The following is a 24,602-nucleotide window of genomic DNA, read 5'->3' on the forward strand; positions in this document are numbered from 1 at the left end:
AGAGCAGAGTGGGAACAGAACATGGGGATCCTATGCTCAGTTAGTTTTCTGTGCCGTAGACAGTTCAGGGCCCAGCCGATGAAATGGTGCTGTCTGCCTCCAAGGTGTGTTTCCCTGCATTGAGCAGCATTTCCTACCTTTATGCTCACCTTTGAGATGATGCCTCCCGAATGACTATACTTTATGTCAGCCGCACATTTGACACACATCAGTCCTGTGTAACAGAATGAGTTGGTTATTCACTCCCAGTGTTCAGATGAGGAAACTGAGGCTTGCCATGCCCTGAGGAGAGGCCTGATCATGCAGAACTATAATGACCTAGCTGGGGTCTTCCTAATTTCCTATGTCAGTGTTCAGGGCCCCCAGATGAGTACTCTGGCTTATTTCTCTCTGAATAAGAATTCCCTCTTGGCTGGGCAATGGTGGCATGTGTCTTTAATCCCAGAACTCATAAAGCAGAGACAGGCAGAGCTCTCTAAATTTGAGGCCAGCCTGGTCTACACATGAGTTCCAGGACAGCCGGGGCTACACAGAGAAACCCTGACTCCAGTTGGGGGGGCGGGAGGAGTTCTCCAAAGTTCCCCAGCCCGTAAAATGCGTAGAAGGTCTCTGCCAGCTCTTGGCATTATGTGCCTGCAGGTGGTGAACAGATGGAACTGGAAGAAACAAGCTAAAACCAGCTAAACACAGGCTGACCCCACTGGGCATGAGCTCTGGTCCATGCAAGCCAGGTGTTCAGATCACAGGAGAAGCATTTCAAAGCTGTACACATCTCCCCAGGGAGTGCTGCCTGTTGTACAGAGCTGGAAGATTCAGCTAGGAGCTGATGTGTTCCAACTGTGCTCAAAGCTGGTATTGGTCCATCAGCCAACATCAGGGAGAAAGACATGGATCTGGTCTCACCAGTGATCAGCACAGAACTCTGAACACAGGCCTCCCAGCTCTGAGCCTCGTCCTGCCCATGGTGAGGTTGAACCTGTGGCATGTAAGGCTGTTGGGATGCTCATACCAATTCAGGGGAGCTCATACCATGTTCAGGTCTGCAGTTTGGACTTGGTCACTGTGGAAATGGTTATATCATGGAAATTGGCCAGCACCGCAGGACAGTTTCTGTTCCTGCCCTTCGCTTGGAAATTCTGTTGTGAAGCATCTCTCCTCCCAGTCAACTAAGCATACGCTTGGGGCTCAGGTTGGATTGGCAGTGGTGGATCTCAGGCACAATGGTAGTCTCTGGGGTAGCAATTGATCTTGGGCAGTGATAGATCAAGGTCAGTGATAGTCTCGAGCAGTGGTTGATCTCAGACACAGTAGTTGGTTTTGGGCAGGAATGGATCTCAGCAGTGGATCTCAGGGGCTGTGACGGATCTCAAGCAGAGGTGGATCTCAGTTTTCCCCGCACATGCCCATGAACTAGGTCAGCCTGTGCACTGTGTCTTGAGAACCAGATAACCCAGCCAGCAGCCCGGGGTAGCTTCAGGGGAAGAACCAGGAAAGGGCAAGGAACCATAAGTTTGTCACCCCAGCCCAGAGCTCTTTCTCAGTTCCTTCTTGTCTCCCCACACTGAGCCACCCTAGGAGTTGTTAGGGTCCTCACTGTGGAACCCTGCAGAACCTTGCTCTTCCAGGGTAAGCTCAGGTCCCTGAGGGGCTCACAGCCTGGCACTGACAGCCTTCATCCTCTTCTCCTTGCAGGGAAGCCCTACGGGGCCGACGACTTCCTGCCTGTGCTCATGTACGTACTGGCCCGCAGCAACCTCACTGAGATGCTCCTCAATGTGGAATACATGATGGAGCTCATGGACCCTGCCCTGCAGTTAGGAGAGGGTGAGTTTCCCACCACCCCTACACCCACCACATCTCCCAGCAACCCAGGCTCACGCACTCCCAAGCCAGGTGGCCTTGCAAGGACTTCTTAGGTAGGGCCAGACTAAGGTTAAGCCCTAGGGACATCACACAGGCCCTGCCCAAATAGCTCATTGACCAGGAAGACGGTCAGGTTGCAAAGAAAAGTGAGAAAACTGGGATGGTAGGAAATTCAAAGAATACTGGGAGCATGCTACCTTGACAGTGCAGTCAGGGAGGGCTTCTGGAGGAGGTGATACCTCAGGCTGGGCATTGAAGGGTGAGCAGGAGCCTTAAAAAAACAGATAAAGAAGAGGAAGGAGCCGGTCATGGTGGCACACGCCTTTAATTCTAGCACTCAGACAACAGAGGTGGATCTCTGTGAGTCGATGGCCAACATGTTCCATATAGGTTCTAGGCCAGCCAGGGCTGAACAATGAGACCATGATTCAAAAGTAAACCAGTAAAACCAAGTTAATTAATTAAATTTAAAAACAAAGAAGTTAGCGGTTTAACAAGTGACACTAAGATGGCAGACGGTGTCTTCATGGAGTGTAGCAAGTACGGAGCTGTTCTTAGATGGGGTGGCCCCTGGGCTCAGCCCTGGCCAGGTCTTCTGTCCATAGGAAGAAGTCACTGAGGCGTTGCGGGCTCTGTGCTCCCTGGTTGAATGAAGGAAGGGGTGTGATTTGCCACGGCCTATCTCAGTTTCCCTTCCCCTGTCCATCCACCCACCACTTCCTCCGCCGGCTAGGGCCTCAGCCGTCCCCCACTAAGAATCACTTGAGATACAGAAGCCCCAGTATGGGCTCTGAGGGACCGCGACACGTCCTGGGGCTTCTACCGTCGAAGAACGGACCCAGCCTCCCAGGCACAGGCACCCCCTTTGGGCTTTGTGGTTCCTGCGAGTGGCTGTTCCCCTTTGCATGAGTTTGCATCTGCGCCCCCAGAGCTTGAAAGGCTGACGTAAGTGCTTCGCTGAGGTCTTCTCAGCTCAGGGGAACAGGGAAAGCTGAGAACCTCGCTGTCACCAGTAGCTCTGAGCTGTCGCTGTGGCACCTGGAACCACCTCCTTTTCCTCTTTAGTTAAATGTTACCTGCAATTGGAACAATTTGTTTTCCCGAGCGGTCTGGGGAATCAGAGGAAGCAAGCTTTTTTTCAGTCCATCAACACATCCATCCACCCTTCCACCCACCATCCATCTACTTGTAAATCCATCTGTCCGTCCACCTATTCATTCACCTACCTACCTACTCATCCACCCATCCACCCATCCATACCTTCAGTCCATCTACCTACCTATCCACCAATTCATTTACCTATCTATCCATCTCTCCATCAATCCTCCATTCAGCAGCCCATCCATCTGTTCACCCACACATCTCCTCACCGGTCCATCCATCCATAAACTTACCTGCCCACTCATCGACTCATCCATACACTCTCTGTCATCTATCTACCCATCTCCATCCACCAACCTGTGTACTCATTGAACCACCCGTGCCAGACACTGGGCTGCAGCGCAGAGCAAGACAAGGAAGTCTGGGAGTCTCATGAGAATCGTCGAACACCCCCTTCACTCTCACATTTAGGACCTCCATCTCCTCAAGACTGCCTCCTGGGTTTCACCATACCCATGGAAGCACCCAGAGACTGAAGAAGTGGACAGGGATCTCTAGCCAGCACTGCTGAAAGGGTGGCACTCACCCTGACGCAGTGTCCATGCAAGCCCTGGGAAACAAGGCACTGTGCCATGTCTGCACTAGATCACTCTCCGCCTGTAGAAACACTGTCTCCTACATGTTCTCATGACCTCCTCCGGCCTGTGGTGTGGTGTGATTTATCTCAGACTGATAGCTGGTTCCCATAGTCTTCCCAGCAGTCATTTGTAGCAGCAGAGAGCAGCCTTCCTGTGAGCAGCTTGGAGGGCTGGTAGGGCCCCCTTCTTATACCCACCCCATCTCAGGGAAGTCGCCTGACTGGAGCCAACCAAGAATCCAAACATCTCCCACAGTCGTCTCCCTAGGCCTGTACCCAGCTAATCGCACCAATGGATTTGCCAATCAACCCACCACATAATGACTGGGAAGTGTCTGCAAAACTCATAGTGGTGTGGCCCGCCACCTAGTGCTCATAGTGGGCACTACATGGTCTCCAATGATGGCTAGAAGGACCGAATGAGATGTATAGGACTTGAAGGGCTAGGAGAGCCCCAGTAGAGCTTGGAGTTCCTCCCAACTGCCCCTGAGAGGACCAGAAGCCTCCATAACTACTGTCTGAGCCCATATAGTTGGATGACCCAAGCTTGACTAAGCCCCGCCCCTTGCACATGACATAGACAAGCAAGTGACATTTCACCAGCTTCATTCATCTCCAGGACTCAGAATCAGAGCATCCCTAACCTTGCTCTGCTCTCCCTGCCACAGGGGCAGGACTCAGGGCTGTGACTGCTCAGCCAAGCTAAGGAGTCTGGAAGTGAACATTTTCATCCAGGGCCACTTCTGATACCAATAGAGCTCTGATAGTCGAGGCGGGAAGATGGATTGGGGTGGATCCCAGGCAGAATCAGCCTCATGTCCAAAACCATTGGCCTGGTCTTCATAGTCAGGAAAAGCAGTCTAGATAGTGTCAGGAAAGCTAGGGCCTGAGGAAAGCAGGATACTAAGGGCAGGGGGGGCGGCGCTGTGTGATCTTGGCCATGTCACCTTCTGGGATTCAACAGTTACCAACCTGTGTGTTGTGATCCCTTTGGGGGTTGCATATCAGATATCCTGCATATGCAGTAGCAAAATTACAATTATGAAGAAGTGAGGAAAATAATTCCACGATTGGGAATCAGCATGACACGAGGAACTGTATTAGAGTCACAGGATTGGGAAGGTTGAGAGCCACTGCTTTAAAGTGAAGGATCTTAGGCTGGAGCGATGGCTCAGAGGTTAAGAGCACCAGCTGCTCTTCCAGAGGTCCTGAGTTCAAATCCCAGCAACCACATGGTGGCTCACAACCATCTGTAATGGGGATCCGACGCCCTCTTCTGGTGTGCCATCGACAGCATACTCATATACATAAAATAAATAAATTTAAAAATAAAAGCTTCCAAAAAAATTTAAGTGAAAGATCTCAGCAAGATTCTAAACTCCTAACAAGTTGACAGTCAGATAAACATTCCCACAAAGTATTGTCTTTGAGCTTAAAATTCCATGATTCGTCAAGCTTAAAGTACCTTAAAGCCTCAATTATGTTACAGATTAAGATTTTTTTTTGGCTTATCTTTCTTATTGGATATTTTTTATTTACATTTCAAATGTTATTCCCTTTCCCTGTTTTCCAGACATAAGCCCCTATGCCATCCCCTTCCCCCTTCTTCTATAAGGGTGTTCCCCTCCCCATCCACCCTCCTTCCTGCCTACCCAACATTCCCCTACACTGGGGGTCCAGCCTTGGCAGGACCAAGGGCTTCTCAAGGCCATCCTGTGTTACATATGCAGTTGGAGCCATGGGTCAGTCCATGTATAGTCTTTGGGTAGTGGCTTAGTCACTGGAAGCTCTGGTTGGTTGGCATTGTTGTTCATATGGGGTCTCAAGCCCCTTCAGCTCTTTCTCAATTCAGGTCCCGTTCTCAATCCAGTGGTCTGCTGCTGGCATTGCCTCTGTATTCGACATGCTTAAGATTATTTTTAAAGAAAAATTTTAAGTGGGCTAATATTTTGGTTGGTTAAAGGCAGACAGTTCCACCCAGTCTGGGGACCTCGGTTCAATTCCTGGGACTCTTGTGGTGGAAAGGGGAAAACTGACTTCTGCAGATAGAGTGTGCCCACAATTACATGTGCACACGTGCACACAAAGTGAATTTAAAATGTAATACATCTTTTAAACAGACAGGAGCTTTGTAGCTCTGCCTGGCTGGAGTTTGCCACGTAGACCAAGTTGGCATCCCAACTCTCAGACATCCACCTGCCTCTGCCTCCTGAGTGCCACTATTACCGCTGTGTAGCATCAGATATTTTTACTGTTTTAAATCCTTAAAAATGTCATGCAATAACTAAAATTTCCTGTGTATCTTCGAAGTCTGTTTTTATAATAGGCAATGCATTCATGGCGCTCTACATGTTAAAGCACGTGTATGCTAGAGTGAGGGGGGCTCCAAGTGCCTTCTCCACACTCCCCCAGGCATCCATGTCTCTCGGCTCCTTACACATCCTCTATATTTTAAAACACTTGAAAATGGCAGTTTAAATCTTAAACTTAGTTTCAAACATCATTTTAAGAGTACCGAGTTTGGCTGACAGACTTGTAGGAATTGCTGGGTTTCTCTGTCCTCTTCCCAATTTGACCACAATGAATTAAGTATCCTTAGCCAGCTGTGGTAAACCAACCATACCTTTAATCCCAGCTTTCAGAAGGCAGAGGCTGGTGGATCTCTATGAGTTCAAGGCTAGCCTAGACTTTATTATGAATTTCAGGCCAGAACTAACTAGTGGGACCCTGTCTGGAAAATATTTGTGTGTGTGTGTGTGTGTGTGTGTGTGTGTGTGTGTGTGTGTGTGTGTTTTATATGTAATTATAAGTAACATTTCTAATGTGTAATTATATTATAAAATAGTCATATGCATAATTTCATATGTATTATATATGGGCTATTCCACATGATTCCTTCTTGAAGGAGGCTGAGATGTGAGCTAGGCTGTTCTATAAAGTGCCAACTGCTGAAGCCCCAGTGCAATGGTATTGAGAGATACCTTTGAAGCAGGTTGTAGAACGTGGATGCCCCCTGGTGGCTATGGAGGGAGTAGCATGTCGGAAGCAATGGGTGGAGCCACACACATTGGGACCAGCTCCCTCCAAATGTGGTGGATCCAGACCTTCCTAGTTCAACCTGTGTCCTTGACCCACCCCATAGGTTCCTACTATCTGACCACCACCTATGGAGCCCTGGAGCACATTAAGAACTATGACAAGATCACAGTGACCAGACAGCTGAGCGTGGAGGTGCAGGACTCCATCCATCGCTGGGAACGCAGGCGCACGCTCAACAAGGCCCGGGCCTCCCGCTCCTCTGTGCAGGTGACGCTGGGGACTATAGTGACTGGGGCTACAAACTGTACAGCTGCCACCAGTGCTCTATGCCTGGCTTGGCCTGCCAGCTCTACCATCCCCAGGGTGAGCAGTGAGTCTCCCACAGAGGAATCCAAGGCTCTACCTACCAATCTGCCTAGCTCTGCAGGTCCTGAGTGGGCATAGAAGTGCCACCAGGCAGGTGTTATAACCCAATGGACGAAGTGGTATGGGAGGAACAAGACATTCTACATACCCCAGGCTGCATCAAATCGAGTCACCCACATGTTCCCAAACAGCCCAGATCAGCTCCCTGCTACACACACACACACACACACACACACACACACACACACACACGCACACACGCACACACGCACACACCATTCTTCTTGGTGCTGCTGGCCACATCATCACGCCGTGTTGTAAATCCTCTGTGTAGGAAGCTCTCATGTGGGGAGGACAATGACCATGGTTCATGTGAAACCCAGAGTCTGGGACAGAACAGGACGGCAATGTGTAGAAAATGTGTAGAGTTGGACCAGGAGGCCAGACAACCCTCTAAACCTATTCATAGTTATATGGACTTTGTGTAGAAAATGGAGTCTGGGCCTCTGGGAGACAAGAGGCCTGAATTCTGGGCCCAGATTTGAACTAAGAGTTGATTCTAGCCATCCTCTTCAGTTTAGCAAAACGGTACGTAAATAAGCCTCCATCCTCTAGCCTAAAAAGTCCTAGGTTAATCATTTGGAAGTGATAGTTACTGATGGCGTGCCCCTTCAGAAACTCCACTTCCCATCCATATCAGCCAACTGAAGCAAATGAGTCCTGCGTCCCTGCCCCTGCTCCAGACTGCCAACCTAGCATCTCTACTCCTTTCTGGAGTATGGCCTCAGCTTCTGCTGCTCTCCATGGTGTAAATACTTCCTCCCAGCAAGGTCAGTCTCAGCTCGCATTGCTGAACTGGGAATTAGAAGGAGATGCATACCATAGACTGGCTCAAGCTGGTAGGCATTGGCGTGAGCCAGTGCCAATCCCACACACACACATACCCAACAGCACCTCTGTCCCACCTTTCCCTTCTGGAAAGAAACAGAAGCCTACAGTGAGGCCCAGACCCTGGCACTCTGTAAGTGAACACTACCCTGTAACATGGTCATTAGCGGCTTCGTGGTTGTGGCTGTGAGCCAGCCACTGATGTTGCCACTCTGTCTATTGTAAGGCAGCCCCACACACATTATTTCACGCTGGCTTGGTGGCAGTGTGTGGCTCTTGTCCTCGGTCTATAGCTGTAGCAGCAGTGGTCAGGGTCACACAACAAATGGAACCATAATTGAAGCCTGGAAGGGCAGAGAGCCCATGGACCCATACTGCATCGCCCTTCCCCAGCCCTACAGGCACCACCTCACATGCCCACCTCCACTTATCCTAAACTCACCCCTTTCCTCAGCTCCACACCCCCCAGCTTCCCTCAAGCCTCTTCATGCCCTGCCTCTAAACCACAGAGAGAGCTCCTGCTCCAAGAGGCCAAACGATTCCACTTGCCTGGACTGTGAGGTGCTAGGACTATAATCTACACCTGCAACTCTATACTGCCTTCCAGCACTGCACCTGATTGGACCATGCCGACAGGAGCCTGCAGACTGGCTAAGGGTAGGGGACGGGGCTCTGCAATTGTCACGACTCAAAAATGATTGAAACAGCCAGGAATTGTTGGCTTAGCTGGTACAGGTGCTTGACAGGCAAATTTAACAATGTGAGTTCAATCCCTGGACTCTATATAAAGGTGGAAGGAAGGAACCAACTCCAGAGTTGTCCCGGGACCCCCACATGGGCATTTGGGGCACACACAATGCATCATGCATACACACAAGAATTAAATCCATATTTGAAACCTGACTGAATCACCCTGAGTAAGTCCAGTGGGGAGGTGAGACCCAGAGATGGAAGAGTTGCCCTCTTCAGCTTCACAACTGCTTGAGGCCCCCTCTGTCCAGAGAAGGCAAAGACAGGTCCAATGCCACCATGCTCCTGTCTGCTGGCCCTAGCTCCCAATGTTGGGATAAGGGTGACCCAGAATGCTATCAGTCAAACCTGGTAACCTCAAACCTCCTCCATCTTGCCTGCAGGACTTCATCTGCGTGTCCTACCTTCAGCCCGAGCAGCAGTCACGGACACTTGCATCACGGGCAGACACAGTAGCCCAGGCACTGTGCGCACAGTGCGCTGAGAAGTTTGAGGTGGCCCAGCCCCAGGACTATCGGCTCTTCGTGCTGGTGGATGGGCGCTGCTTCCAGCTGGCAGACGAGGCTCTGCCGCACCGCATCAAGGGCTATCTGCTCCGGAGCGAGCCCAAGCGAGACTTCCACTTCGTGTACCGGCCCCAGGACAGCGGCAGGGATGCCTCAAACCAGCCCTATCTAGTGGTGCGGGAGCCCAACTTCCTATGAGATGACCCCCCCGCTGAGCTGTCGTGGCCAGAGTGTAGGAGGATAGAGGGACTGAGACTGGGCTCTCATTGGCTGCTCCCCTTGACCACGTATACTCCCCAACAAGGTGCCTGTGTCAATCACACTGGTGTAAGGCCCACTGAGCATGCCTAAGCCAATCAGGCAGAGGCATAGCCTGAGGCTCCATGTTCTTCATTGGACAGTAAGGGAAACCAGGCTCAAGTGGAAGAGGCTCTCTAGCCAGCAGCATCAAGCAAGCCCAACCCTGCCCACACCCTGTTCTTCAGGCAACTCCTTCTGCCTTCCCTTGGTCACGTCCCACCTCCTACCCCTTTCCTGGGAAGAGCTCGCTTTCCCCAGGACTGGCTAAGGAAGGGGTTCCTGGCTCCAGCTGCTACCTGAGCCTCAGGATGGAGCCGAGATGTTGGTCCACAACAACCCAAGATCTAAGAGTATTGTGTTGAAGAGACAGCCCTGCACCGCACCCCTGCCTCAGAACTTGCCTTCAGCTACCAGAGTGCCTAGTCTACCAGGGCACTGGCACCGGAAGCAGCCAAGCCAGCTCCGGGGAAACATGGACAAGTTCAATGCCATGAGATTGGGGGGGTTGGGAGGGTCATTGAAAGACCTGTTCTGTGATGGAAACATCACAGGTCATCGGTGTTGCCAAGACGCACTATGGGGGACGGGGGTGGGGTGGTAATAAAAGCCCTTTTGTAAATGCTAACTCCTGTGAAGTGGCCAGAGTTCTGCTCACTGGTCTGGGACCTGTTGCCTCTCCATCATCCTTGGTTCCCAGCACTCCAGGCTCGAGACGATTTCTAGAACCATCCCTCCTACCCTTTGCTATTACTCTTGGGAATTCCAGTCCTCTTGACCTTCACCAGGTTAGCTCTTACATTGCATCCTTAAAGTCCACCTCCAGGAAGTCTTCCTTGACTCCCAGTGTTAGTCATATGCAAGATAGCTGGTCAGACCTATCAGGTTTTAATTAATGTCTCTTTTTTTTTGAGACAGGTTCCCATGAGTAAGCCCTCGAGCTCATCAGTAGCCAAGGATAGCATATAGAACAGTGGCTCTCAACCCTTTAATTCATGCGGTGGTGACCCCCAACCATAAAGTTATTTTCATTGCTACCTCGTAACGGTAATTTTGCTACGCTTGTGAATCGGAATGTCCATAAGCTGTTTTGCCATGGTCCTAGGCAAGCCCCGGAAAAGGGTCATTCACCACCTCATTGAAAACCGCTGACCTAGAACCTTCTAGGGCTGCTGGAATTACAGGTGCACACCATCACGGGCGTTTATATGGTGATGGAGCTGGAATTGTGTAACGAAGCAGGCTGTATCATCAGCCTTAATGCTGCCTTACACCTTTGCTTTCTCCCTGCCCCTCTCCACACCCATCTAGCCATATGACTCACTCTTTTCACAGCTCTAAGACATGGCCCCAGCTACCACGGAACTCCCAGATTCAGCAATCCTCCTTCCTGCCTCAGCTTCATCAGATGCCTGGCTTTTACAACATGAGTGAGACTTAACTCACATGCCACTAAATTCTGGCTAAAACATAAATCTCATCTAACCTCCTGGGCAGCTGAAAATCTGCATGGAATTCCAGGACTTACTTTTAATCATGTCCATGTGTGTCATGGGTATGCACAGGTGCATGCAGTGCCTACAGAGACCAGCAGGGGGCCTCAGAGGCCTCAAGCTGAAGCTACAGGGTTGCGAGCCATCATCATAGGTGTGAGGAACCCAACTTAGGTTCTCTGCAAGCGCCCTTTGAGCTCTGACCCCTGAGCCATCGCCCCACAGCATGTAACACTTGACACCCTCGAAATATAAGTTGGCCTCATCACTAGCAGTCTATAACATACACTAGGGGTTTGTTTGGTTTAACGTTTTCTTATGTGTATGACTGTTTTGCCTAGATGTTGTAACTATCCACCACGTGTGTGCCTGGTGCCTTTGGAGGCCAGACAAAAGCACTGGTCTGCCCAGGAGGTTAGATATTTATGTTTTAACTAGAATTAAGTGGTATATGAGTTAAGTCTCAGTCATGTTGTAAAAGCCAGGCATGGATGCTATTAAACACAGTTGTGAGGCACCATGTGGGTGCTGGAAAATTGACCTGGTCCTCTAGAACACCCACTCAGTCTTAACCACTGAGCCATCTCTCCAGCCCCTCAGCCTAGGTTCTGTGTCATATTTGGTCAAAGGGGTGAGACGTGTAAGAAACCACCCCTCCCTAGGACATGAAATCAATTGGAGACTGACAGCAAGAGGTGACTGGTTTTGCAAGCAGGTTTCTGTGGCTAAGATGCCACATTCTCACTTTGTTTACATGTCTCTTTATTATTGATGTTTCCAGGTGTGTGTGTGTGTGTGTGTGTGGTGTGTGTGTGTGTGTGTGTATGTGTGGTGTGTGTGTGTGTGGTATATGTATGTGTGTATGTGTGTGTGTGTGGTGTGAGTGTATGTGTGTGTGTGTATGTGTGGTGTGTGTGTGTGTGTGGTATATGTGTGTGTATGTGTGTGTATGTGGTGTGTGTGTATATGTGTGGTGTGTGTGTGGTATATGTGTGTGTGTGTGTATGTGGTGTGTGTGTGTGTATATGTGTGGTGTGTGTGTATATGTGTGGTGTGTGTGTGTGGTATATGTGTGTGTATGTGTGTGTATATGGTGTGTGTGTGTATATGTGTGGTGTGTGTGTGTGGTATGTGTGTGTGTGTGGTGTGTGTGAGTGTGGTGTATGTGTGTGGTGTGGTGTATGTGTGTGTGTGTGGTGTGGTGTGTGTGTGTGGTGTGTGTGTGTGGTGTGGTGTATGTGTGTGTGTGTTGTGGTGTGTGTGGTGTGTGTGTTGTATGTGGTGTATGTGTGTTGTGTGTGGTGTATGTGTGTGTTGTGTGTGTTGTGTGTGTGTGTGCTGTGTGTGTGCTGTGTGGTGTATGTGTGTGTGTTGTGTGTGTGGTGTATGTGTGTTGTGTGTGTTGTGTGTGTATACATCTTACCTTTTAATTATAGGTCTCTATATAACTTATAGTCATGGTAAAATAGATTTATCTCCATATTTTATACATCTAGGGCTTACCTTTAATTTTTTAAAATATTTCTAGGTTATATTATTGGTCATCTGTGTTTTTTCAAACAAATCTCCAAGAGCAAACTTGCTCCTGACTAGACTCACGCAACTCAGACCCATCAGTCTGGAGGCTCCGTGTGCCTGAAATGCTGACCAGTCACGGTCCTCAGCCTCCTAACCCTCCAGCATCCCCTGGAAGTAAACTGAACCAGGCATGAAGGGGAACACCCGTGTCCTGGCTATCTGAGGAGCTGAGACAGGAGGATTCCTGAGTTCCGGGCCTGCTTTGCAACATAGTGAGAATGAGTGTAAATGAGAGAACAGGCTGACACCTAGCAGTTTTCTCCTTAGTCACTAGCACCATTAAGTGTCTCTCTGTATAGATTTGCCTGTTCAGCACATATCACATAAAGCTATGTAAACCATGGTTCTAGCACTTGGCTTCAACTGGCTTAATAACGCTGTACCCTATATAGATACTCCATTCCTTTTTACTGCTGTTTACAGTATTCCCCTGCATGGATACAGAGCACGGATTTCACGTCTCCAACAACCCCATCGCTACACCTTTGAGTGTACTGTGCCAGAGAAATGGGGCATGTCCCCTCCCTGCCTTGCACACAGAGGGTTGTGGGGAGCTGCAAGGTCTCACAGCATAGAACAGTGGAGAACGGGGAGGTGGGAGGAGACAACCCAGCACGAGCGAACGTAAAACACAGACCACGACACAGCCAGAGTCCAGGAACAAATGTCTCACTTCACTTATTTGTTTTAGGACATCCATTATTACAGAATAAAATATAAAAGCAATCAAAAATTATATATTCTAAAAATAATTCTCCAGTAGGGACTTGCTTTTGCCCTCTTCGGTAAAATCACTGTGAAGGCGACAAGAGGTTTCAGCTTCGAGAATTTCTCCGGTTCCTTCACTGGCTACAGAATCCGCAGTGAATCTGCTCTTGAAAGCTAATGGACAACAAAACAAACCCAAAAATTCCTAAGAAGCAAAAGTTCCTTCCTCCAGACCCAAACTGGCTTCTTAGTAAGCAGGTATCCTCAGAAAGCAAGCCCTGGGGTGGGCGGACGGTATCCCTGGGGGCGGGGCTTAGGTGCTGCCTCTGACTCCGCCCTTCCGGTCTCCGCTTGGTTCACTCCGGTTGGTTCACATTCCAGTGTACTGTGCTCACTCTTCTAGAAGCACTGGGAAGAGAGCTGTTCAGTAGTGACTAAGGCACACTTTGTCCATGGCCATCTTTATCCTGCAAGAAACAGGAAGATGAACCAGATGAGCTAAGCCAACCCTGACGAAAGCAAGACGTTATCTAATTCTGGGCAGGAGTTCCTAGCCATCACCACTGGGAACCCAGGCCCTCCGATTCCACTGATGAGCGGCCCCAGAAAAAAAACTGGGTCGTGGAGCTACAGTCTACTCGGGCCAGTGTATACCCCCCACGCCCACCCCGTGCTTTCAGAATGACGCCCGTCTTCCCAGTGCCAAGCACGCTTTACCTGTCAATCGGATATGGCTTCTCACAGAGGTTGGCCAGCACGTACAAATACCGCAAGGCATGCTCGTACTGCAAGAAAACAAAGAACCGCAGGTGAGCACCTCACCACGCAGTCAGCTTGCCTCGATTCTTCAGTCACAGAGAAAAACCATTTCAGCCAGGACTTCGAGGTCTGTTTAGGTCACTTCGGCAATCTGTAGGTATTCGCACAGTCTCCCCAGGAGAGACGAACATCGCACACACCCTCAGAGCTGGTGAGGCTGATAAAGCACTGCCCAGCGCCAAGCTGGACCACAAAGGTGTAAAGCCAGGCTCTGCCAGGGTTTGGTCTACAGGACGCAGTCTGCCCACCTTCCTCCAGCAGGATTCAAGCATCCCACGGTAAGCACGGGACTTTTTAGGGACCAACTAGCTGACTGACTCTACAATTGGCCGAAACATCATTCTTCACTCTCTAGGCTGTGCTCTAACAATAAATCTTAGGGGATGGACAGAAGAGACATCAGGAGGAAGAAAGAAGACGTCTGGAGATGTGAGGATCGGCGAGGGGTGTGGGGCCACCTCATCAAGAGAAGCAAGCACCTTTCAACAGTAGTGGGGCTGTCACCTACGACTGTGGTAGACAAGACACATGACAATGAATTAGACATCCAACTTCCCAAGGCCCAGATAGAATCTTTCGGTCCAAGCCGGTGCACCTAGTCAAGCACCACAATCCCAGAGGCAGGAGACTTGAGGACCCTGGCCAGGGACTCACCATGACTGAGTGCCAGTTAAAGCAGTGTGTGCGGAAGTGGGTCACGGCCTCCTGATGGCAGTCATGTGCTGTGAGCATGGCTCTCTCTGACAGATGTTTCTGAGCAGTTTCCCCAAATCCTGCCAGCAGGGAAACGATCTTTTGCACAGACTTCTCAATGATGTGCCTGGCCTAGGAAAAGAAGAGACAGCTTCAAAACGATTCTGGTTTAACGTGCTCCCTCCCGGCTCTACGGTGAGAAGCATATTCAGAGGACTATCCTGACATAGCCTTCAGCCCACAGTGAATTCAAACAGTTTAATACATGTACTCAACAGAAATGGAAAGTGTTTCTGGTTTCTGAGACACTGGAAAGGCCAGACCTTCTAGATCTCCTATCACCACAGAAGAACTGGCATCTGACACCAGGAGGGTAGCCTGTGCCTGACGGAAACCTACCTCTGAGGCACACCGCTATCGTCATCCGACCCTGCGTGCTCCCTGGCACCTCTGCCTGCTCAGGAAACCAGGGCTGGTTGCACAGAGAGCACAGGGGCTCCATGTTTGTCCCAGATGGTAGAAAAGCAATATAAAGACACTGCTGAAGCCAGACCTCACTTCTCCACAAGTCTCTGACCCACCCACTGTTCATCTCCTGCATGGCTGAATTGTTCACACCACCCACTGCGACAGACCCAAGTGTGGTCCCAAGCACAGGGTCCCTAGAGCCCTGCAGGCCCCACAATGGCTTCCCTATGTTTCAGTGAAAAGCCCAGAGCCACAGAGTAAACAACAGCGCAGTGTGAGGCTGTCCCCTTTCACACTGGGCACAGAACTCTGTGAATATGAAGTGATGCTACTCTGTACTAAACTACTCCTGTTTTTTGAAAATGGCTATTTTTTTTCCCAGAAAATATACAGGGGCACAAAGGAGTTTCTTATGGTTATTTCTGAATGAGTTCAATTTTTTTTTTTAAATCTCGATCCGTTTTTTTAGTAATTATTTTACATAAAAATGTAATGATACAACAGTTAGCAGGAAATTGTTGAATCTAGTACACGTGTAGGCTTCGAGACAGTTTTCAGATTTACAGCAGAAACCAGAGAAAATCTACAATATACACAATGACTCAGAGGCCAACACAAGGGTTTAGTTTCTGTGACTACTCAGGGGATAAAGACAAAACGCCCTTTCATGGCACTGTTACTTGTTCTGAGACAAGGTCTCGTGTAACCCAGGTTGACCTCTAATGCAATATTTTAGATAAGGAACTCCAGATCTCCCTGCCCCCACCTCCCAAGTGCAGGGACTGAAGGCATCTAACACAATGCCTGGATCATTTTAACTCTTAAGACACTGTCAACAGACACAATAACCCATCACAGACAATAAATAAAGGGACTCAGGAGGTCAAAGATTAGAAAGAAAAAGGACAGTTATTTCCACTGTTTGACATCAATTAAAAACATCCTGGCTACATTCTGGGGTAACAAGTTTCAAAAATATATATATATATACATACATACGTCATAGAAAGACATTCATGGGGACTGGGGATGCGGTATGGTTTACAGAGTGCTTCCCCAGCATGCATGAAACCCTGGTTCAATTCCTTTTTTGTTTTGTTTTTTTTAAAGATTTATTTATTTTATGTGAGTACACTGTAGCTGTCTTCAAACACACCAGAAGCGGGCATCAGATCCCATTACAGATGGTGGTGAGCCACCGTGTGGTTGCTGGGAATTGAACTCAAGACCTCTGGAAGAGCAGTCAGTGCTCTTAACCACTGAGCCATCTCTCCAATTCCTAATCCTAAGAACCATAAACTCGGGACCATGGAACACCAGCACTAGAAAAGAGGATCAGAAGTTGTCCAAGGCCATTCTCAGCTAAGTGGCAAGTCGGGGATGGCCAGTCTGAGATCTATGAGATTCTACTTGGAAAAGTAAAATAAATCAAACATGGTTTTGTTTTTGTTTTTGTTTTGTTTTTTTTCCCCGGAGCTGGGGACCGAACCCAGGGCCTTGTGCTTGCTAGGCAAGCGCTCTACCACTGAACTAAATCCCCAACCCCTTTTTTTTTCTTTTAATCTCCATGTATCCTTCAGCATCTGGTGTTGACTGGGGACAAGCATTACCACAGGCTGGCTTTGGGGCTGGGGATTTAGCTCAGTGGTAGAGCGCTTACCTAGGAAGCACAAGGCCCTGGGTTCGGTCCCCAGCTCCGAAAAAAAAAAAAAAAAAAAGAACCACAGGCTGGCTTTGTTGGAACAGAAAGGCACAGATGAGAGAGTACACAACTATGACTAGGAGGGTCCTCCTGCCAAGTCCACTAACTACAGAACACAGGGACAGCTGTGGGGCACAGGGACAGCTGTGGGGCACAGAGACAGCTGTGGAGCACAGGGACAGCTGTGGGGCACAGGGACAGCTGTGGAGCACAGGGACAGCTGTGGGGCACAGGGACAGCTGTGGGGCACAGGGACAGCTGTGGGGCACAGGGAGAGACATCAGCTGCAGGAAGAGCTTCCGGCTGGGACCACTGAGACAACAGAATTGTTTTTGTTGTTTTTGCTTTGCAAGTTTTTTTGAGACTAGGGATGAGGGGGGCGGTCCATCTTTTTGCATAGCCCTGGCTGTCACGGAACTCACTCTGTAGACCAGGCTGGCCTCAAACTCAGAGATCCACCTGCCTGTGCCTTTGCCTCCCAGTTGCTGGGATGAAAGGCATGCGCCATCACAACCTGGCTAAGACAAGGGAATGATTTTGTACATCGAAGAAAAGAAAAAAAAAAAAAAAAAAGATTGACTAGTGACTAGTAAATCAAGGTGCTGTAAGATAGGATGCCTCGAAGGGACCACCCACAGGCCAGAGCGTCTCAGCAGATTCCAGGAAGCCAGGCCTCTAAGCCTTCCTGCTTGCTGCTAAAGAGGTCAAAGTTAAAGAGGTCAAAGTTAAAGAGGTCAAAGTTAAAGAGGTCAAAGTTAGGATGACGAATGCTCTGCTTTCCAAGAGCACCGAGGCCATACTTCTCTCTGTATCTGGGGAGGGAGCACCCCGAGTTCTAGTTGCTAATTGTGTTTATACCAGGACACACACACCGACACACACAAACCGACACACACACGCACGCACACACACACTCACACGCACTTACACCTTTAATCTAGACTTGGCCTGGCCTCTCTCAGGAGTCCCTTTGGCCGCTACTTACATCCAGAAGGTGCTGGATCTGCCCGACGAGAACTTGGGATTCCTTCATGTTGTTGGTTCTCAGCAGCTTCCTTTTCAGGATGGTCAGGGGCACGTCAGGGCTGGGGGTGAGGTCAAGGTGTGTGACTGGAGGCAGCGAGATGGGTGAACTGGCTCTGTGCTTCATTCCTTGAAACTGCATCACTTTCATGGTAGAGATAGACTGAAGGAGGAGAGAGAGGATACAAATTCAACGTTTGCTGAGAAAAGCAAAGTGTGTCAAGCGTGCCCTGGCTCTCCACGGAGAATCATGGTTCTCTGCGCTTTAAACACTCTGAAGGGCCCCAGTCACCTGAAAGCATGTGGTCAACTCAGGCAGTAGGGCGAGATGACACATGTGTGTGTGGCTGAGATCTACCACTGAAGAACTTCAAAAATACCCAGTGTGCTTTGCGGTGAAGAGCTCCTTCACAAGTAAAACCCACTGAAGATCCATAGTTATGTAATTATTTTAGCTTTGACAACCCTAGATGTGCCCGTAGCCCTTGCTCCCGTCTGTCCCCAAGGACCAGCAGCAAGGAGGTTTCAAGCATCTGTCCAGGCTGCTACTGAAATCTGGGTCCCACGAGATTGGCAGAGCTAGGGCCACAGGCCAGGCTGACACTGGGCCTCAGGCTCTAATGAAATGCACAGGTCAAGACGGACCCAACCACAGGGAAAGATACAAGTCAAGCGTTCTTGTTCTCAAAGCAAGCAACATCAGTGCAAGACTCTGAAATTAAAATCAAAAAAACGGCAAAGTTCCAACCATCAGGCACACACACAAAGAAACAGAGAGACAGACAGAAAGACAGAGGCAAGCAGACAGACTATAAATGGACCAGCACCTGCACTAAGAATAGGAAGCCAAAGATAGGGCCACACACACACATCAGAGCAGGGCATTCCCAAAGTCACCTGTCTGGCTTTCACCATGCCCTGTTCTCTCCTGCACCTATTCAAGTGTCCAGCCAGGGCAAAACAACCTATGTACACTTCTTGTGTACTGTGGCTATCACACTGCTGATGGGCTTGGAACCACGCAGGCCACGATCTGCAGAGTATGTTAAAGAGATCAGACTTGCTTATCTGATTTTTCTCCTAGAATGCCTAAGCTTGCACCCAAGATCGGATCTCAGCTGGCGAGCTCTTAGGCCTGGGAAATGGCAGACTGGGAGTGTTCCCTGTCAAGTTTTTTCAGCTGAGCTGCATATCCCAGAGCTTTCCCACCAAAAGCTCAAGCTTACAAAGCCAGAGAGGGCAAGCCCCTCAGAACTACTATTGGACTACGTTGGTACAGCTTCTAGCCTGTGAGGAAAACTGACAGCCTGCAGTTTGGCACGAGACAGATCCTTGGAGAAGGCATGGTGCAGGGTTCGGTGGACGGTCTTTAAAACAGAACATATGCTTTCGGTCTCCACAGCCTCTTGCCCCATGACCAGCCCCTGCTCAGTGCTTCCCACACACAACCTCGGCTGGTGTACCTGGCTACCCTGCATGTGTGGATTTTGACAAATGAGGGAAGATAAGGGTTCAGAGAGCTCCAGGTCTGTAAATGCAAACCTAGTAGGTCTGGTCCCTAAGCCTGGGGCCCTTGGACAGAGTGGCTATCTATATGAGGCAGAGCCAGTCAGTCTGAGAACATTCCCCACTGGATCCCATTTCTCTTTATCAAGAGTCAACGTCTGGAATGAGTCTGCCTGGGGCTCCAGGACTAGGGAGCAAGAGAGTGAGGCTCCACTCACTTTGTTCCCATACTGCATGACGTGACTGGTGTTGGTGTGGGACTTGACCAGGTGGTACTGCTTGTGAAGTGTCTCTTTGGTCAGATCCTCCTGCAAGAGAAAAAACACGGAAGTCCTTAGAGGACCAGAGCCTGAGAGCTACACCGTGGCAGGCTGGCTGGCCCTGACAAGGGCCTTACTTACCACATCGGAATCTTCCATCCAGTTGACGCTGTACCAGTCACCCAGGTAAGTGCTCCTCTCCTCGTCATAGTAGCAGGCGTAAGATGACTCGTTGGGGTTGGCGGCAGTGGTTGCATAAACTGTAGTGGATTAAAGGCACCTTTGAGTCAGTCATGCTCCTGGCCTTGGACTACTGTTGAAACTGGGGTCTCTCCTTCTCCCCTGGTGACATCAAAGATGCTACTGTACTCTGTACAGGGAGAGTATGGCCCTGTCCCTTAAGAACAATAACTCTGGGGGCTGGAGAGATGGCTCAGTGGTTAAGAGCTCCGACTGCTCTTCCAGAGGTCCTGAGTTCAATTCCCAGCAACCACATGATGGCTCACAACCATCTGTAATGGGATCTGATGCCCTCTTCTGGTGTGTCTGAAGACAGCTAGAGTGTACGCATATAATAAAATAAATAATTAAAAAAAAAAGAATAGTAACTCCTCTCAAAGGGGGAAAGAAAGGGACATGTAAGGGGCAGGGCTCTTGTTGCAGCTATGGGCAAACACTCGTGTGCTTGAGTGCTTAGAACATGGACGGTCGCTGGCAAATTGAGAAATGTGAAGAATGGGCCCAGTTTGGTTTCGGGGGAGGCGTGACACTTAATTACAAAACACTTGAGACTTGGGTCAGGAGTGCAGCAGACCGACGGACAAGCAGCTTCGAGGCCCTGCAAAACGGTAAAAGTCAGGCGTGGCAGTGCACATCTGTAATCCGTGCACGTGGGCGGTGGAGGGGAAATCAGAGTTCAGACTCATCCTCAGTTATATAGCAAGTTTGAGATCAGCCTGGACCGCGTGAGATTCTGTCTCACAAAAACCACTCGCCAGGGCAGGCAGGACCTTTACAGTATCTGCATTTAAGATGGGACTCTTGTGCAGGCCCTGTCATTATCCCCAGGTTCAAGAGCCAGGCCACCTACCTGCCTGAGATAGAGAGAATGGGTACCAACACATAACAAAGGAACAGAGCTGGTCCAGTTTGGGCAGCCGTTGGATTGCTTGTATACAGATTCTCCTTGATATTGTTGGGTTGTTTGTTTGTTTGTTTGTTTGTTTGTTTGAGGGGGGTTATCGCTGCTGTTTTTAAATTTTATTTTTATTTTGTGTGTTTGCCTGTTTGTGTGCCTTGAACCCCAGGAGGCCAGAAGAGGACATCGGTTGCCCTGAAACTGGAGTTACAGATGATTGTGTGCGTCCATATAGCAGATGGGAACCAAACCCAGGTCTCCTACAAGAGCATTTTGGCCCCACTAAGCCAGGTCTCTCAGCCCCCGCAGGGTCTTTATTCCTTATGAATATTTACGGGGTAGAAGCCAGACCTGGCCACAGGCATTTCCTCCGCCTGCAAATCAAGCGGCCCCCAGTGGCCCTGTGCAGGTGGAAGGCTTGGTCTCGAATGGGCGGTATCCAGTGACCAGTCGCAGCCTGTTCAAGACCTACCATCGATGTCATCGGGCAGGTGGTTCATCATGGAGCCGGACTCACATGCTTCAATGTAAAACACCATCTGCAAGGCACCCAGGACAGGTGAGCTCCCAGCCCTCGGTGCCTGTCAGCCACCGGGCTGTCATTCTTCCCACCCCTGCCCACTATTCTGCATCTTGGATTTGGGGAGTCACTGCTGCTGTACAGAGGCAATGGCCAAAGGCTGTGAGAGCCTGTTTCTTCACTCATGCTTCTTCACTCATGGAATGAAATGGTCTGAGTTAGCACAACGCTCAAAAGACTGGAGCTGGTTCTGGGGTCCCATAGTGAGCAGCTCCAGAGAGACACGCCACGAGGAAGCCATCTCTCTGCACCAACATCACGCATACCCTGCCTGTCCTATTCAGTTGCTTCTGAGGGTTCAGAGAGGAGAGTGTCAAAGCGAACAGAATAAGGAAGTGGATGTTCTTCCCCGACCATCCCAAACTCGGACAGACTGTGTGGGACAGCGGTCCTCACACGTGTTCCCTGTACCCACAGCAGCCAATTCACAGTCCCTCGACATCTGCTGGGTCCAAGCTGGGGGTGAGGCCCACACTATGTTGTGACATGCTTGCTAAGAGGTCCAGTGAATCCTGGGACACCACTGTGCTGATCTGGGGGAACCCTATCCAGAAAGCCCAGCCACCTGTCCAAGGGCCAGCTATACAGGTGTGGTCTTTGCTCCTACAACCCAGGCTCCTCCCTCCCCCAGGAGCTCAGAAACTGATGTTACCTTCTGGTACATTTTGTGCTCATACATGTAGCGAATAGTCTTATTCAGGTCCTTGACATGAAGCTGAAAGGTAAGAATGTGGACATTCAGACCAGCATCCAAGAGAAACCACTAATACCTTATAAAGTCCTTTTCTCAGTCAGCGAAAGTAACCACGGTGAGCGGTACAATCTACACGTCATCTTGGCCACTCCATCCACACACTGAAAAAGACATTAGAAGACGCTTCTCCACGCACAGCTTTGTCCTGGGCATCCAGAGACCCTGGTATACTGTCCGTGATGTGCAGCCCTGACTGACCATGGCACGGAGAGAAACAGCTGCAACCCTGTCCCCCGCTCTACCACAGCACTGATACCTAGAGAAGCGTCAGAAAACACATAGGTTTAATCTCAACACACAGGCCTTGTTTTCTACTTTCCTTTAAATTCTAAAGACTAGTAAAACTATCCTTTTTGCTTATCTTCAAAAGTTTAGGAAGGGGGCAATGAGATGGCTCAGCAGGTAAAAGTGCTTGCTGCCAAAGCCCAATGTCCTAAGTTCAATCCCTGGGACCTGCAGGATAGAAGAGGAAAACCAACTCCCGAAAATTATCCTCAGACCTCCACGTGTGTGATGTAGCACGTATGAATGTACACATATGTCCAAAAAAATGAATAAATGTAAAAGTCAATGTCTAATGTTAGGGAAAACCGCTGGGGGCATAGCTCAGTGGTACAGCACTTGGCTAACAGACACAGGGCCCTGCTGCACTCAACCTCCAGTATCGAACGACGACAACGACCAGGACGGTGATGACGACACAAACCTACGATCAAAACGGTAAAGCAGAACTCACATCTTCGTTAGGAAACACCAGGATTCCAGTGGCTCCGTGGTCGGTGAAGTAAACAAATACATGATCCCGGGGCCCACTGTCAAGAGAGGACAGACGGTGAGCCCGAGAAGCCCTCGCTTCCCACCGCAGTTTCCCTGCCCACGTCTCTGAAGAAATGCCTTCATCAAAAAGTTAAGCTATTTGAGCAGGGTGTGGTAGCTCATGCCTTTAAGCCCCTTTGGGAGACAGAGGCAGGTGGAGTCTGAGGCCAGCCTGATCTATATAGGAAGTACCAAGCCAACCAGGACTATAGCGAGACCCTGCCTCAAAAACACAGGAACGGGAACGCATGCACACGCACATGCACACACACATGCACGCACGCACGCACGCACACACTTGGGGCTCTAACACTCATAAAGCTGTTACATAAGGAAACCCTGAGCTCAGTGAGGAGGTCAGGTGTGGGAACATGATTATAATTCCAGCTAACTCCAGAGGCTGAATCAGACTACAAGTTCAAGAGCAGCCTAGGCAATGTCGTGACATCCCGTATGGAAATAAATATTGGGGGTTGTACTCGGGAAAGGCAGGTGGACAGTGGGGAAGGGGTCAGACTGGCCAGGGTTGGAGCTTAGTGGGCCATCCAGGAAGTCATGAGGGGGAACATAACTCATGAGGGACCCTGGATCACAGGCGTATGTGGCACAGAAACAGACGAGCCTCGGCACCAGCCCTGGTGAGACCTGTCCTGGGTCAGGACGAAGCTGCCCACTCTAATGTCTTGAAAAAGACAGGAGCAAATGGCAATGCCTGTCTAGATTCTGTGTGAGGCTTCAGATCCGTGAGATAGATCCGTGAAACAGAGCGTACCTCTTCAAGACTTTTCCGGACCCTTTGCCCTTCACAGCTTCTTCGTCGCCTCTCAGCACTGCGAGGAAATTCTCTGGAGTCACATCCTATGAGAGATTGGGAGTGAAAGCCAGACGCAGCTGTTACCTCCAAGCACATTTTACAGGGAAGGTGACAGACAGGCCCAGGGCACCCAGCTTGGAGCTCAAGAGCAAACACTCCAGCCCAAGGCTGAGGTGACATTCCTTGGGAGCCCAGAGCCTGTGAACTGGAAGTCCCCTTTTTTTGGGGTGGATGGCAACTCGGCAAGCCTTCTTCCTTCTCCACCACTTATGAAATGGGGGACCCCACACACACACAAAGATTCTGCCTGCACAGGAAGAGAACACCCCCTCAGAGAGTAAAGGGTTAGGGCCTCAGTTTGCCTCCAGCCTGCTACCTCAGCGCCTGAGTTCCAAGGATACTCAGTCATCAAAAGCAATGCAAAAAAACAGGAAGGAAAAAAAAAAATCACCAATTCTACCACCTAGGTTTTTAACATGTCCCCACGGATCTGTGGTCCTCAACCTTCCTAATGCTGCAACAGTTTAATAAAGTTCCTCGTGTTGTGATGAGCCCCAACCATAAAATTACTTCACAGTTGTAATTTTGCTACTGTTATGAATCTAATAGAAGTATCTGATATGCAGGATATCTGATATGAGACTACTGTGGGGTTAGAGATCCACAGGCTGACAACGCCTGCTATAACCCTACACAGAAAGAAATTACATTTTATTGCATGTATATTAAATTCCCATTCAAATCTAAGAGGCATCAAGTGAAACGCAGAGCTTTGGGTCAATGTTTCTTTGCCTCCTGAGACA

General features: G+C 49.6%; 2 protein-coding genes across 8 annotated transcripts in view; one reads left to right on the top strand and one right to left on the bottom strand.

Moving 5' to 3' along the window:
- Window positions 1-10,075, top strand: part of Rin3 (Ras and Rab interactor 3) — a 109,174-nt gene extending 99,099 nt beyond the window's left edge. For 5 of the 6 annotated variants that reach the window (NM_001414929.1, NM_001108052.2, NM_001414930.1 and 2 more), the window contains 3 exons: window positions 1,693-1,824; window positions 6,744-6,907; window positions 9,028-10,075. In NM_001414929.1, coding sequence (NP_001401858.1) covers window positions 1,693-1,824; window positions 6,744-6,907; window positions 9,028-9,348 — 617 coding nt within the window. In that variant the 3' untranslated portion in view covers window positions 9,349-10,075. Of the gene's footprint in view, window positions 1-1,692; window positions 1,825-6,743; window positions 6,908-9,027 lie in introns of those variants that run through there. The other variant, XM_039112360.2, reaches the window with a different exon arrangement.
- Window positions 10,076-13,166: 3,091 nt separating this feature from the next.
- The window catches only part of Lgmn (legumain), a 38,443-nt gene continuing 27,007 nt past the window's right edge, over window positions 13,167-24,602 (bottom strand). Inside the window, exons 5-14 of one of the 2 annotated variants that reach the window (NM_022226.3) lie at window positions 23,758-23,843; window positions 22,906-22,981; window positions 22,068-22,130; window positions 21,308-21,374; window positions 19,839-19,957; window positions 19,656-19,745; window positions 17,894-18,094; window positions 14,700-14,870; window positions 13,944-14,011; window positions 13,167-13,693 (exon numbers count right to left, since the gene is read on the bottom strand). In NM_022226.3, coding sequence (NP_071562.3) covers window positions 13,651-13,693; window positions 13,944-14,011; window positions 14,700-14,870; window positions 17,894-18,094; window positions 19,656-19,745; window positions 19,839-19,957; window positions 21,308-21,374; window positions 22,068-22,130; window positions 22,906-22,981; window positions 23,758-23,843 — 984 coding nt within the window. In that variant the 3' untranslated portion in view covers window positions 13,167-13,650. The remainder of the gene's footprint in view (window positions 13,694-13,943; window positions 14,012-14,699; window positions 14,871-17,893; window positions 18,095-19,655; window positions 19,746-19,838; window positions 19,958-21,307; window positions 21,375-22,067; window positions 22,131-22,905; window positions 22,982-23,757; window positions 23,844-24,602) is intronic. The other variant, XM_039112870.1, reaches the window with a different exon arrangement.

This window comes from Rattus norvegicus, chromosome 6 (assembly GCF_036323735.1).
Source record: "Rattus norvegicus strain BN/NHsdMcwi chromosome 6, GRCr8, whole genome shotgun sequence".
NCBI classification, from domain to species: domain Eukaryota; kingdom Metazoa; phylum Chordata; class Mammalia; order Rodentia; family Muridae; genus Rattus; species Rattus norvegicus.